Source organism: Zootermopsis nevadensis, unplaced genomic scaffold (genome assembly GCF_977971745.1).
Source record: "Zootermopsis nevadensis isolate Lab colony 2312 unplaced genomic scaffold, Znev_1.0 Znev_ptg000001l, whole genome shotgun sequence".
NCBI classification, from domain to species: domain Eukaryota; kingdom Metazoa; phylum Arthropoda; class Insecta; order Blattodea; family Termopsidae; genus Zootermopsis; species Zootermopsis nevadensis.
Genome location: NW_028259133.1, coordinates 1,720,099 through 1,734,704, shown reverse-complemented (window position 1 = coordinate 1,734,704; position 14,606 = coordinate 1,720,099). Strand labels below are relative to the sequence as shown.

At 37.3% G+C, this 14,606-nt stretch overlaps 3 protein-coding genes across 5 annotated transcripts in view; 1 reads left to right on the top strand and 2 right to left on the bottom strand.

Annotated features, from left to right (window-relative positions):
- Nucleotides 1-816: 816 nt before the first annotated feature.
- On the bottom strand, nt 817-10,909 carry DCTN2-p50 (dynactin subunit 2). Of its 2 annotated transcripts, XM_022085914.2 has the most exons (9): nt 10,772-10,909; nt 9,702-9,773; nt 7,295-7,434; nt 6,212-6,323; nt 4,893-5,053; nt 3,715-3,940; nt 3,356-3,547; nt 3,083-3,185; nt 817-2,139 (listed from the first exon to the last, which is right to left on the bottom strand). In XM_022085914.2, the coding sequence occupies exons 1-9, from the start codon at nt 10,805-10,807 to the stop codon at nt 1,958-1,960; spliced, it is 1,224 nt and encodes a 407-aa protein (XP_021941606.1). In that variant the 5' UTR covers nt 10,808-10,909; the 3' UTR covers nt 817-1,957. The 2 variants fall into 2 exon arrangements, with proteins under 2 accessions (XP_021941606.1, XP_087203214.1); XM_087347088.1 differs by lacking the exon at nt 7,295-7,434.
- A 59-nt stretch (nt 10,910-10,968) lies between these two features.
- Nucleotides 10,969-14,164, top strand: ORMDL (sphingolipid biosynthesis regulator orosomucoid 1-like). The gene is made up of 4 exons (XM_022085955.2): nt 10,969-11,110; nt 11,212-11,384; nt 11,555-11,706; nt 11,984-14,164. Exons 2-4 carry the CDS (start codon nt 11,214-11,216, stop codon nt 12,117-12,119), a joined length of 459 nt encoding a protein of 152 aa, XP_021941647.1. The 5' UTR covers nt 10,969-11,110; nt 11,212-11,213; the 3' UTR covers nt 12,120-14,164.
- LOC110840133 (high affinity cationic amino acid transporter 1-like) overlaps nt 13,532-14,606 on the bottom strand; it is a 42,203-nt gene continuing 41,128 nt past the window's right edge. The window contains exon 17 of one of the 2 annotated variants that reach the window (XR_015534633.1): nt 13,532-14,089. The gene's annotated coding sequence lies outside the window, so the exon portion shown is untranslated. The remainder of the gene's footprint in view (nt 14,090-14,606) is intronic. The other variant, XR_015534632.1, reaches the window with a different exon arrangement.

The following is a 14,606-nucleotide window of genomic DNA, read 5'->3' as shown; positions in this document are numbered from 1 at the left end:
ACCAATACATCATTAAACAATAATTCCAATTTGTTGGGACGCTTGTGCTGCGATCTATACCCCATCAACAAAGTCATAACATTGGTATTATCTGTGGTCGTAACACACATGTTAATTGTAAACAGTGTTAGGTAGGTTACCTGTGGTTGAAAGAGCATTCAATTGTTTGAAAGTAGTCTTATGTGTAATAGAAAGTAAAGTAAAGCTGTCCCACTATACGCCTTGTTGGGAGAGTAGTATAGCTCCTACTCATTCCTGACCTCAGCACTGGATGGGAGAGAGTGGTCAGCATCAAAACCCAGCCCTGCTTTACCCCTGGGAACGAACCCAGTACCCATTAGTTAGGAGGCTGGGTGGGCCCCACAACTGGTCTAGATGCAAATAGAGGAAAAATCTTGTGTCGCACCTGTATCGTCCAGTCTGTAGAAGGTTAACTACTATGCAATTTCACTCCCCACTCATACTTCACACAAAGCAAACAAAAAGGAAAATCTGGTATTGCAGATGAACTAACGTGTCAAGAATGAAAGTGAATAACAACAGGTTTAATGTCTCAATCTTCTGATATCCTTGAAATGCAGACTGAATTCCTCAGTAAAATCAGACTTATTATTAAAAACTAGCCAATACTACAGGTACCAACCTAAAGTTCCTATGAGAAACTGAAGTAAGTAGAGACTATACATATCACTGAAAGAGAATAAATGACGGTAGTGTTGGTAAAGTTGTTCAGTCAGTTCAACTCTAGGTTGAAACTGAACTGAAACAAACCTTACAATCATTATCCATTTATTAATGGCAAACACACATCACAGCTAAGATCACACAAAATATAAGTTTATTAAAGGCATAATCAAGTTATTAATTGAGCACAGGCATACATCACAATTCTCTCATATGAGTAAATGGTTTACTGCTAATAAGCCGACTCTAAATCTAGATGAAATAAATATAACATTTATAACACATAACTCACCACAACATGCTTTAAGTATTGATTATAGTGGAAAGTATGTACAAAAGTCAGTAAACACAAAATTCCTGGGTTTGTAAATTCATAACCACCTTAACTGGACAAATCATACTGGAACATGTTACACAGTTATATCTATGTTGTATGTCAGCAACACTCAAGTAACTTTACTTTGCCTATTTTCACTTTATATGGAAGTATGGAATAATTGAAGATTTCTGTCTTCTGGGTTGTTGCGCTGTGTAGTCTGGTCGATGTTAACCAACGTTTCAGAGGTCATACTGCCTCCGTCATCAGGGCGATGTTTATCGCCCTGATGACGTTGGTTGACATCGACCAGACTACACAGCGCAACAACCCAGAAGACAGAAATCTTCATACTCACCGCTGTGAAAACCCCAAATCTTATATGGAATAATTGTTTGGGTAACTCATCTAACAACAAAAAGATATTCACTTTACAAAAGAAAATTTTTAGATTAAGGGCTGATGTCAAACCTAGAAATTCATACAGAAGTCTGTGTAAGAGATTAATATCTCTTCCATGTAAATACATATTCTCATAAATGAACTTCATTGTAAATAACCAAGAACATTTTCAAACTAATTCTGCCATATGCAGTGTGAACACCAGGAATAAGACTTAGCTTCACAGATCAATCTCCATCCTCCTATGTTTTCAAGAGTGCATATTAAGCAGGCATTAGAAATGTTAAAACATTTTACAACTTTATCATTATAAACTAAAAGAATTTGTCTGTCCCTGCTAAAATAAAAGAAGTGCACACGTGATGATGGTACATTTCTTTCCTGAAATTTGCACACCATGAAATTTGCTTGATATTGCATAAAGACCTAAAGCTCACAACATTAATTTCAGTTCTCATCCACTTTAATGTGTTTATAAATAGCTTGAATATAGCATATTATATATTTTTGTTATTATTAAATAAACCCATTAACAATAAAAGCATTTTTTAGCACTCATTTCTTGTTCAGAACAGCAATGCGAGCTTCCAATCTGCTTATATTATTTCTAATTGTATCCAAGTTCTGACTGAAGTTTCCTTGGACATCTTTCAAAACGGTGTCATTGACCTGTAGATTGCTTATGATCTGTTGCTGCAGAGCTTCCAGCTGGGTCAAAGATTTTTTGAAGTCCACAGCTACAACCAGCATATGAAAACAAAACACTGTGTTTATAACATGAAATTACTGTACATATTCACCTCATCATTCCTGAATCTGCGATTATAAATTCAGAGTGGAAATGGGAATAAAATATCTCTTATTGTATCCTAAAACTTCAGCTTTTGGGGGACGAGCTTCATCAGTTATTGGAGATTAGCCAATGATTAGGCAAACATTGCAGTAGCCATCTTCAGACTGAATGTGCATTGGTTAGGAATTTTTGGAAATATTATATAGGGCAGGTGGGATGTAATGAATGTGACTGGCAGAGCAGAAGAGCTGGCTGTTTTCTGCGTAGTGATGAGCATGTAACTGTGGAAAGAGGTGAAGAAAAATTTTTTAAGAGACAAATTGTGAGAAGAGGTGACAAAAAGTTTTAGTGGCTGTGTGAATCAGGAAAGGAGGTGATGAAAAGGATTTAAGCAGGTGCATGGATAGGATAAGAGGTCTGAAAAGACTTCTCCTGTGACGTGACAGAAAAGAGCCATTCTTCATAACGTCTCCCAACTTCATGCCCCTCCCCCACTCCCAAATGGAGAAAGAAAGAAAAACATATAACTTCTTGTCTTGCCCACATAGTCACTGAAATCCTTTCATCACCTCTCCCCTTACAGAACTTTTCTTCACCTCTTGTCCTCAACCACATGCTCATCACGAATCAGGCAGCAGCCAGTTCGTCCAATCTGCCAGATTCTTCACATCCCACACGCCACAATACAGCGGGCCCTATATAAGGCTTATAGCAAAGCCCAACTAATACACATTCAATCTGAAGATGGCAACTGTAATGTTTGCTAAAATAGATAACCTTCAGAATATTATCTGCAGACAGGATGTGACTGAGAGATGAAAGTATTGCTTAGTCTAAGCAGGTATTATACAGCCAGTAGGTGCATTACAAGAAAGGGCATACATTACCTTGTATATGCAGAGATTCTAGGGATAACAAACGATCCAAGGTTTGAGGCAAAATCTGGGACAATGTTTCAGTTTTCTTCACCAATTCATATAATTCATTCACCTGCAATACAATAAATAACAGCGCCAATGATGCACCATCAGATTCAGCACAAAATGACACGGCATGAAGTGAAAATCCGTTTATACTTCCAAATACTATTCGTTCTCACGTTATGATCCCTTGTAACAGCTGACAAGCACTACAGAATGTTCAGCACTTTTGCTACGTACCTTCTGATTCCTTTCGGCGTCCTCAGGTGTGGCTGCGGTCTTCTCATTAATACTGTCCATCTTCTGGGCAAGTGCAGTAAGTCTGCCCTCAATATGGTCCAACTGTGCAGAATCTAAGAGGTTCGCTTTTGCGCTCAACTGCTGCGCAACCTCTACCAGACTCTTGTGCTGGGTGTCCAGTGATAAACGTGCCTGGGAATCACAACTCGTGTCACTCGCATTCATCATATGAGGCATGGGTTGAGTAAGGACAAATAACAATTGTTCTACAAGCGGTGTTGTACGACATTTTCCATATTTCACACAGAACGGTTATGACAACAGTTTGATATTCTGAACTGCAATGATGGTAACTGTACCATTTTGTCAGAAGTCGCTCCTAATATGGTCTCCAGCTTATGCAGTCTCTGCTCTAAGTCAGCGACACGAGAAACTTGAACGAGATGTGCTTGCTCTGGTCGATAGGTGAGTTCATATGTCACTGTATCACTCTGTCCAGCTACACCAGGTTCAGTCTTTGTCTTCCCTGGCTTGTCAGATGGAACACCACTTAGCTTGAAGCTTTCCAACTGCGCAAACAACCTCCTGCGACACAGGTTCTGAATTAGCCTTATTTCACCTCAACCCAATCACTGGCATACGTGTACAAGAAACAATTCTGGCACACCAAATGCGCACTATGAACTATGCAGGCTGCTGTAACATAATTTTAACAGCCTACTTTCCTTCAATAAGGAAAAAAGAAGGCTTATGTGATCACTATGCTGTCTGTCTGTGTGTGTCTGCCTCCCCTTTTCAACCTCTTGACTGTTCTTTCATGAGACTTTGTATGAATGCTGGAAGCCAGCCAAATCTCACATATTCAATTTTTTACAATCAATACTAAAACTGTAAAAAAATCAGAGAAAAATATAGGATATCATATGTGGTGAAATTGTGAGAAGACTAAGCCAATGGGAAAAGTAAGCAGGGAATATGGACTAGAAATAAACCTAGAAAAAGAGAACAATGTTAATATTCTTGAGAAAATGAGTGAAACCACGCTGAAATAAAAATAAATGGAAAAGACGCTTAAGAAACGGATAAATCTGTCTACTTGGGAAGCATGGTGAAGGGAAACAAGATTCAAAATGAGATCAATTAAAGGATTTTGAAGGCTTTGACATTTTATAACTTAGGTAAATAAATATAAAAATTACTACATATAACAAAGTGCAGAAAAACGGATCACAATCTTAACTCACACTGTCATGAAATCCTCAGACCCTCCACTTCATAAACATGTTTCAGTTTCTTTCTAACACTTCCCAATTTTAAATTTTAATGGCTCTACTGAATTTAGTACTACCAGAATATTTACATTGCATGAACATCTTCTGCTTAGAAAACAAGACAAAACATGTGATTGTAACAGTTATTTGTTTGACTATTCACCTGAGGCATGTGAAAAGCCATAGCTAACATTATTTTTTAGTTTTTTTAATGAGATCTACAAACACACGATAAGCAGTGCTCTCTGCTGATGACGACACACTACCTGAGCTGGGATCCTTGAGGATCTGCTAAGTTTGTGATGAGTTCAGAGCCCAGAGCCTCTTCAAGACACAGTTCAGCCAGCCGCTTCTGCACGTCCTCTACCTGACTACATAGCAGCACAGATGACATGCTTTCCAGGTTTCTTTCATCTTTCACCGTGTCCTAAGGACATTACACAAACATAATGAATACCCAACCAGACCTATGTGATTGAAAATGCACTGCTACCACAGATCTTTGTTCCTTTAAATTTATTTTCCAGTTACTAATTTAAAAATTACTTTCTTTAATAAGAAACTTTCGTCGAAATACATAAAACTATGATTTTCCCGTTATTGTAAATGAGGGGTCCGCAGTGGCCGCGCGGTCTGAGGCGTGGGCCTTGTGCCACTTGGACCGTGGGTTCGAATCCCACTCAAGCCATGGATGTTTGTCCGTGTTTATCTGTGTTGTGCTGTCCTGTGTACAGGTAGAGGCCTTGCGACGGGCCGACCCCTCATCCAAGGAGTCCTACCGAATGTCTATAGATCGGGCCAACAAAAAGTTGGGACCCGCAGCGCTCAGGCACTTGAAGAACGGGTCGTTCCCAGTATCCCAGTTATAGTAAATGATATGAAACTTGGTCATCTCAATCTAACATTGATCAAGAACAGGATGTGTAACAGACTTGAAGCTAGAGTTGTAAGTAAGAGGAACAAGTAAAATATTACGTCATTTTGCAATTTGTATTCTTCACCTAATATTTTTAGTGTCACTCTATTATGAGTACAAAAACCGACAAATCAAAAATGCATTCAGACAACCTGAATGTGTAAAATATTTATAATTACAATTTTTTTTTATTTTTTGTTGCTTTGAAAGAAACTCTTCCAAGAATCATCATCATCAGACTGCCTTGAAATATGACTGCACTGGGCCAATTTCATCATAAAATCCCAACTGTAACAATAAATGCTAAATCCGCACACCTAATCTTCAGACATCTCATAGTACGTAATCTTTTAATTTAATTATTTTCTTACTACCTATACCCTATTTATTTCAAAATCTGTTATACACAAGTAAATATGACATAAAATATCTTCTTCTGAAACGTATACAACCATTTCACAATGTTTTACACCAACATAATAAATTGTCACAAATTTAAAATGTGGAAAGTAAAGAAATTTATATAATTACAGAGTGAAAACCTAAGTCAATCATGAACATACTTTCATGAGCTGCTTTTGAGAAATACAATAAAAAGTCTCTTGGGACAAAAACACATCTATCTAATACCCCATGACCCATAAATGTGCACAAAGATCAATTTCTCACTTTCAAATGTGCAACTTCCTCCACCAGTTCCTTCATCTCACACTGAAGTCTCTGATATTTTTGGAGTGGGGTTTCCTTCTCCCCACTTCCAACCAACTCCCAATCTCCAGATCTGAAATAACATGTGCCAAAATTATTAGAAACATGACACACAGAGAAGTTGGTATAAAGTGAAACTGTCAACATTCCTCAATTTAAGGTTTCCTCCCATTTACGGTTCATCCAGTCCTCATCATTCAATTTCTTGCCTAAGAGAAGAACTTGGCCACTCAGAACAAATATAGTAGCAAATTACTGCTAATTAAACTCGCTACAAGAAGACAGTGGCATGTTCGAGCAATTACTGTAATAATTTACTGCTTTTAATAATACTTCATGCCGCCCGCAGTGGCCACGCGGTCTGAGGCATGGATATCGTGCGCCTGGCAGCTGGGACCATGGGTTCGAGTCCCACTCAAGGCATGGATGTTTGTCTGCGTCTTTCTGTGTTTGTATAGGCGGAGGCCTTGTGTCGGGCTGATCACTCATCCAAGGAGTCCTACCATTGTCCAAATAGATCAATCAAATAAATAAAAAACCTTTACACCTATGGGTAAAAGAGGATGAGAGAAAGAAAAAATAATAGTTCAAAACAGTACAGGGCAAATTTGCTTTTCATGCATATTTCCATGCACACTGCCACAGGGCATGTGCAGGAAAGTAAAGCGTAATAATTTTGTCTATTCTCAATATGACCGCAATGGTGGTCTAGCGGTTAGAACGCTGGCCTTGTAATCCTGGGGTCTCGGGTTCGATTCCCGGTGGTGTACAAATTTATAACTTGTGTTGGGCAAGGCCGTGGTCCAGGTATCACGGAGTTTTCCTCCAGGGCTTCCCCGGTTTCTCCGTGGCATCCCAACAATTACTTCACATTCATCATCATTTACATACAGAAGAAGGCAATGGCAAACCACTTCTGAATCATCTGCCGAGTAAACGGACCTGTCGTCAGACAGAACACTAATAATAAAAAAAATAATAATTCTCAATATGGGAGGAATTAAGGACATTTGGAATCGTGATGAAATCATTCATCCCATATACCTGGCATCATATCCTGTCCGCAATCTTTTACTTAATCGATCAGAAAAGTCAATTCCTTTAGCATCCAATGTTTTTCCTTTGAACCTGTTGAATGCTTCACTGGCACTGATATGAAGGCGTTCAATGGAGTCAGATTCTTCCTACAACAAAGAACAGATATATGAAATAGGCTTCTCCCAATTAATATAAATGATGAAAGTAACAACGGCTTTCATATTAAATTTATATTAATTGTCAATTTTTCCACCCCACACTGTAATTCATAACAGCCATTAAAACTTCATATACCCCAAATCCTATGAAAATCAAATACCCAAAATTGATTAATTTAATTGTGTAGTCTTGGTTCTCAGCATACAGTCAATATGCCAGAAACATAACCTACATCAATCAAAATGTTGGAAGCCTGAGAATCAAGAATGCACAAAAAGAAATCAGAGATAAAATAGTGATAATTATCTAAACCAGGGGTCGGCAAACATCTCTTCTAAAGGGCCAAATAGTAAATATTTTAGGCTCTGCGGGCCAAGAGGCAAACTGGAGGATACTTATATAGGTAAGCCTACTTATGTAACAAGAAAAAACCAAGTTTTAACAAATTTATTGAACAAAATGTAACGTAATAATAATAATGAGTAGACTACAATTGTTTGAAATACAGGTCTACTACTGAGAAGAATGGAATTGCCTGTTATGAGATAACATCTCATCAAAGTGAGGTTTAAATTCAGTACTCCCTATCATCAAATTTGATTGTAAATGTTCATCCGTTAACGCTGACCTGTATTGAGATTTTACATATTTCATCTTTGAAAATGTCTTTTCACACAGGTAGGTGCTGCCAAATACAGATATAAATCCTCGAGCATGTGATCTCAATTGACCGTATTCATCGCTTGGAAGACATTTATAGAATTCTTTCTCTCAACTACTCAACTCGGCCGTTTCGTTATAGAACATACTTTGAAATTTCAAAGAATTTAAATATGTAAAATCCGTTCTTAGCTCGCGGGCCGTACAAAAAGAGGCGGCGGGGCCGTAGTTTGCCGACCCCTGATCTAAACTTTCACAGTGACTACGTATAATGAATTCTTCTCGTGCTACCAGCCGTGTCAGGTGATTTAATGAAGAGAAGACCAATGTTTCAGGAACCATCTGAAGACGAGAACAAAGATGGCTCTCGAAATGTTGGTATTTTCTCCATTAAACCACCTGGCACAGCTGGTAGCATGAGAAGAATTCATTATAACGAGTGACAAATTTCAGACCACCAATTCTGAGCTGTTATAACAATGGGAGACACTGTATTTACATGCATATGGGTTTATTCTTGCTTTATGATGGAAATATCTGGAATTTTTCATAATTAACAAACTGCACAAAGTTAAGAGTTGTTCAACTATTCATGAAATTCTATTGCACAGATGACCTAAAGGTCTTTATTATTATTTAGTGTTCTGTCTGACGACAGGTCCATATGAACAGGATCCTTCCATCCTTTTCTCGGACTGGGACCTGTTCATATACGTTCTTGGCAGATGATCCAGAAGTGGTTTGCCATTGCCTTCTTCTGTGTGTGAATGGAGTAATTGTTGGGATGCCACGGAGGAAAACTCCGTGTTGCCTAGACCACGGCCTTGCCCAACACAAGTTATAAATTCGGGCACCGCCGGGAATCGAACCCGAGACACCGTTATTACAAGGCCAGCGTTCTAACCGCTAGACCACCGTGGTACTGCTGCTTCTAAATATGATACCTACTCATAACACAAAGTTCTGCTGTAAACACTGAGATCTGTAGGCCTGGTCTAGGTGACAACTTGCAAATGTGCCACAAACTCCGAACTGTGCATTATCTTGTCATGCCATGTTGCAAGCTTAGAGAAATGAGAGCTGAAACATTTCCTGTTGCATATAATCTGCTTTTTAATAAACTTTTATAATTATGATAGATCAAATTGATCTTTACCTTTTAAAACAGTAAAACATGCACAAAAATAAGTTTTATACTAATAAGTATTGTGATGTTACATTTCAAACATGCTTTTGGTTGCAATGCCATTTCATAATCAGTTACTGAAATATGACTATTTTAAATAAAGGAGGCATAGAAACTATAAAGTCAGACATTTAATACTGTCTAGATACTTAGCAAAGTTCCAAGACAATTTCTGCAGTACTTTGTGCATCTTTATAACTTAAGTATGAAAGACCAAACTTCACAGCCATAAAAAAAAAAACAAGTACAATTATAGTTCTATATTATAAATTTTTATCTTTGTGTTTCTTGAAAGCAGACGTGAACACAAAATATTCTAAAATGAATGTTACTAAGTCTTCCCTGAAATAAATCTGCTCTTAATTTCTTCATGAATGCTACTTTCATAAGTCATACTATGCTAGTTACCTCATAGAAGTCAGTATTCTGATCAGATTCTGGTAAGTCAGCTGTCTCATAGACATCAAGTTGATCATAAGCCTGAAAAAGAACAGGTACCAGGCACAAAATAAGACTGTTTTATACTGTGATTATTTGAGGTTCTCATGGTGGTAAAGATGTTCATGTTGGTCATATGGGCTGTGACACCATGTGGATTTGTACACAGACATAACCATGGGCAAACTACTTAGTGTGTGAGGAACCATTATAGGTGGCTTGTAATAGTTGTGGTGCAAGTCTTGGCCATAGCAAGTTCCAGTTCTGGATAACAGTTCAAATTATGTAGTGGTTTGATTCTCTGAAACACTGGTATTTACCTACAAGTTCACACAGTTACAGCCCAGTGGCCAACATAACAACAAAACTATATGCTTATATATATAGTTATGTAAGTATGTCCAAGTACATCTAAGTTAATTACTATGCTAATTTTGTTCAAATTTTCAAGGTATGCTCAAGGTACACTCAACCAATAAAACTTCAGTTTCATGTGGACTGAGACACCATAAAATCCATATACCAATGTACTTCAACCTCTTAAGAATATTCAAAATAAACCATCTAACCCCCCCCCCCCCCCCCAGTTATTCAACAAATTCTACAATTAAATTACTATTATGCCGGTGACAAATCAAATAAGAATAATGCATCAACTGCTGCTATAAAAATTAAATTTATGAACTGGAGCGCGAGACAACGAATGAAACGAAATCAGTTCATCAGCATACTGATGCAAATGTAGTAGAATTATTACTCAAAATGCAAACCATGTTAAACTCTCAAGCTTATTCTTACACGTTCAACATATCAAATATATGGACCATGTCTATTATACTGAGCATCGAAGAATAGCAAGAAATCTATATAACCCACGAAGATAGTTCAACCCCACCCACATTATGACTGTATACATTTAAATACAAGCATACCACCTCATTTATATATGACAGAATCACTCATGCACTTACATTAGATCACTTTTTAGGCTACACAGCATATAGCAAAACAAAAAAGGATAGAATATCAAAATATCTTACAATGCCAGGCAAATCAGCACACTTCTGACCGGCCATTTTACTTCCCAATGAAATACCTCACTAGACACCTTTCAGTAGTACAAACACAAATGAGCTAAACGCCTACAAATACCCACGAAGTCATCAGCATAGAATAACATCCGTATTTCGTATTCACGGCCAGTGTTGGATGGTGCTCAAGGGCAGGAAGAGTCAGCTGATGTCATCAATGTTTATATTTGATACCTTGTTATGGGCTTACTTTGTGTAATTTAAAATATATATATTTTACAGCCATTTCCTATAAAAGTATAATACATTCACTACATAGTAGTATATCGACTTACTGAGTGTGTGAGGGTAGGTCTTGAAGTTTCGGCTGTACATATCATTGCAAAGAAATGCAAATTTCAGGTATAATTAAATGACGTGCCAGTGTTGACCTTTGATTTTATTTTAAGCAATGTTGGTCGGTGGGCATGGTGAATCCAACCCAAACACAACCTGGCTCCAGAGCCGTGGGTTGTGGATAAGCTACATACTCGGAGTATTGACACTTCATCTCATTTTACTCAGTGTTCCAATACTAAGTGTTCCACTTGCGTGGACTCTGACAAACCTCATACATAATGCAGTAGGTATTGTTAAAATTTTATATGTTCTTGTTTCTTGTATGTATTAGCACCAGACACTCATGATTTCAGTTTAATTACCTAATAAAAAGCCACCATATTAATGCTCTCTGCTTGTAATTTTATGCAGTACACACAATGTAATAGAACAATTTGCATGTTTGGCTTGCAGTGCCACTTTGTGTTCCTACATGTCTTGAAAGGAGCACCCTGGATTCCTCAAGACCAAGGGGACTGCAGAATACTCACTCACTGGGAACAGATAGATTATGGACAACAGTTTACAGCAACTCGGAAATTTTTAACAGTCGTTCCTATTATACTGTAAGTAACTGTTTTAATTTCAGGAGGAATGAAAAGTGGAAATGTATTTTATGCTGGAGGCATGATAGTGTTATATTAAATAATGTTTGTAACCATGGGTAACTATTAGTGATGAAAAGTATATCATTACCTCTCCCAGTTTATGCCATGTAGGCACTTGGGGGGGGGGGGGGGGGGGAGAGAGAGAGAGAGAGAACAGCATCACACCCTGGACTCTTGAACATGGTGGGTATTTATATTTTATAACTTGTGAGTGCAAGTGAATCTTTCTTTTCAGTTTCCTTCTGACGAGCTTCTACACAAGATATGCTACAGGCCACTTCATAGTTAATTTTGTTTCCATGGTGTTAGTAGTTCTACCGAAGCTACCACAGTTTCATCGGGTGAGGCTATTTGGCATCAACAAATACTGAGACTGAAATTTCTATAGAGGGATACACAGCGTACCTGAAGAATGGCCTTTGCACTGCACACCATGCAGCTTTCGTGGTGAACGTTTCTACATCAGGCATCTTAATGGAAGCATTTATGTAAAAAAAAAAAAGTATAAATGTTCACATTTCTTTACAGTATAGTAATCTGCTGTTTTCTATAGTGGAAATTAAAATTTGACATACTACAGTCAATGAGTTAAGAAAATTTCAGTTAACATTATTATGGTAATTTTTTTTAACCTTTGATCCTGAATCCTGTATGAATATTATTAATAAATTTAGTCTATACCACAACATGTCTCCATTACAAAGACAAGTTGGTCCTGTGTAAGAAACAATTGCTGTTTACTTTGATAACCAAATGAAACCTAAATTACGTACTGTGGGACAAATGCAGTTATTGACCCTAAAAGCAGATGGCACGTACAGTTACATACCACTGGATTTAAAGTTTTGAGCATTGATATTCGTCATGAACATAATTTTGTCTTCATTGTCTTGTGTCCTCTGATATGCTTCATTAACCTGGAGATTTTGATTTACTTTACTATGTATTAAAATATAGGCATAAAAATCGAGATGCTTATTTCTTGTACATTTTGGTTTATTAGCCGTGTTAAGACGTGCTCTGCCAAAATGGAAGTTTTCATTTCTTGGATAGGCTTTAATACTGCCTGCAACTTAAACCCCTGATTTAGCATGCCACACACTTATACATTTGTGCTCTAATTCCTGATATTTTAAGTAAAGCCTGAAATGAATTGCTGACAGTGAATGTGATAATGTCAGTTGCCTCAAGTGTTGAATAGAACTGAAGTTTAATACACTAAATGTGATCAAGTTATAGTCTACCCATATATCCCAGATTTCAATTGGAGAAGAATCTCGTTGATTAAAAATGTTTTAATGGGATTTCCCCAACTTAAAAGAATTCAAAGATATCCGTCTTCTGGGTTATTGCGCTGTGTAGTCTGGTCGATGTTAACCAACGTTTCAGAGGTCATACTGCCTCCGTCATCAGGGCCCTGATCGACAGACTACACAGCGCAATAACCCAGAAGACGGATATCTTCATACTCACCGCTGTGAGAACCTCAAGTCTTACTTAAAAGAATTCCTTAATGACACATTTTAACATGAAATTTATGTGTTGGGCCTTTCTACGATGGCATTATAAAGACACTGTAACAATTCAGATCCATTCTGTGAAATGTATCACACCAAGAATCTTTAACTGCAGACAGTGATGAATAAAAATGTGTTCAGAATTTTTTGGCTGTTAATTTCAACAACATTACTAGAAAGCTTTTGCACAGTGACTTTTGAGAAATGATGTGGTCACTCTGTATGTGACGGAATGTAATACTTTACACTCGATATAAAACAATGCCAACATTTTTATATTGATCATTTATTTCCATCTTTGTTGTTGTTTAAATAAGAGAAATATTGTTAAGAGTATGTTATAGATGACATATTTCTACAATGTCTTTGCCACCTAGATGTCTTACCAAATGTAACCATCACATGAACTGTTTTTTTATACAATTACTACCAACCAAAAGATTATTTTGCAAACATTCCATTTGGTGCATAATAGTTACAATTTTATGTAAAGGAACTCATGCTGAGGCAGAGATTGTGGTAGTTCTTACATGCCCAGATTTTTGTTAGGATATATCCAGGGAAAATCAAAGTGAAATTTAATTTTAAGAACAATATTACTTGAACATAACACACTTCCTGGAATCATTATAACTGATGTGAGAGATTTCTTTCAGTTTTTCAAGTGCGCCACAAACATCCCTCACCGTTGAGCTCATTTACTTATAACTGGGTAAAGGTTTGCACATTTAACGTACTGGTCTTTGGTTGTCATAACTTGTCACCTTGTCTTCCAGAAAACTTATGTTTGACAGTTTTTATGCAGTTCATCTGTAAATAAAGAGCTTGAAACAAAACATTGTTTGTATTCATGCGTTTAAAGTATCTACATTTAAAAATAATAAATACATGAAAGTAAATGCTCTCAGTTTGTACACAAAAATTATATTTTTCTGAGTATATATTATATGTTCCATAGCTGGTATGTCATACATTAGGGGGTTGGGAGGGTGGGGTGATTCAAGAGGCAGTTTTGAACACAAAATGTTACTGCATTGGTCCTGTTTCCAACTGCTGTGGAGCTATGGCAGTTTTAAGGAGCATACAGAGAACAATAAATAGTAGATTAATTTATTGCTATGTTTTACAAGATATATCCTATAACTAGATGAGTCTAAAGCAGGGGTCATCAACCTTTTTATACCTACCACCAACTTTTGTATCTTTGTTGATGGTAAAATTTCCTTACCACCCACCGGTGCTGCACGTACTGCCCACCACCATGAAAGAGGACAGTGATGGCCGGTGGTAAGCCCCACCCTCGTTATGCGCACTAAACTCGTGCCTTTGGCTATGGAGCTC

Excerpts from the sequence above, each read along its gene's own strand:
- ORMDL (XM_022085955.2), top strand. The coding sequence starts at position 11,214 with ATGTTGGTCGGTGGGCATGGTGAATCCAACCCAAACACAACCTGGCTC. Across the intron at positions 11,385-11,554 it reads CAAACCTCATACATAATGCA|TGCCACTTTGTGTTCCTACA; the intron begins GTAGGTATTGTT and ends TTTGGCTTGCAG. Across the intron at positions 11,707-11,983 it reads ACAGTCGTTCCTATTATACT|TTTCCTTCTGACGAGCTTCT; the intron begins GTAAGTAACTGT and ends CTTTCTTTTCAG.
- DCTN2-p50 (XM_022085914.2), bottom strand. The coding sequence starts at position 10,807 with ATGGCCGGTCAGAAGTGTGCTGATTTGCCTGGCATT. Across the intron at positions 6,324-7,294 it reads CGGACAGGATATGATGCCAG|ATCTGGAGATTGGGAGTTGG; the intron begins GTATATGGGATG and ends ATGTTATTTCAG. Across the intron at positions 3,548-3,714 it reads GAGCGACTTCTGACAAAATG|GCACGTTTATCACTGGACAC; the intron begins GTACAGTTACCA and ends TGTGATTCCCAG.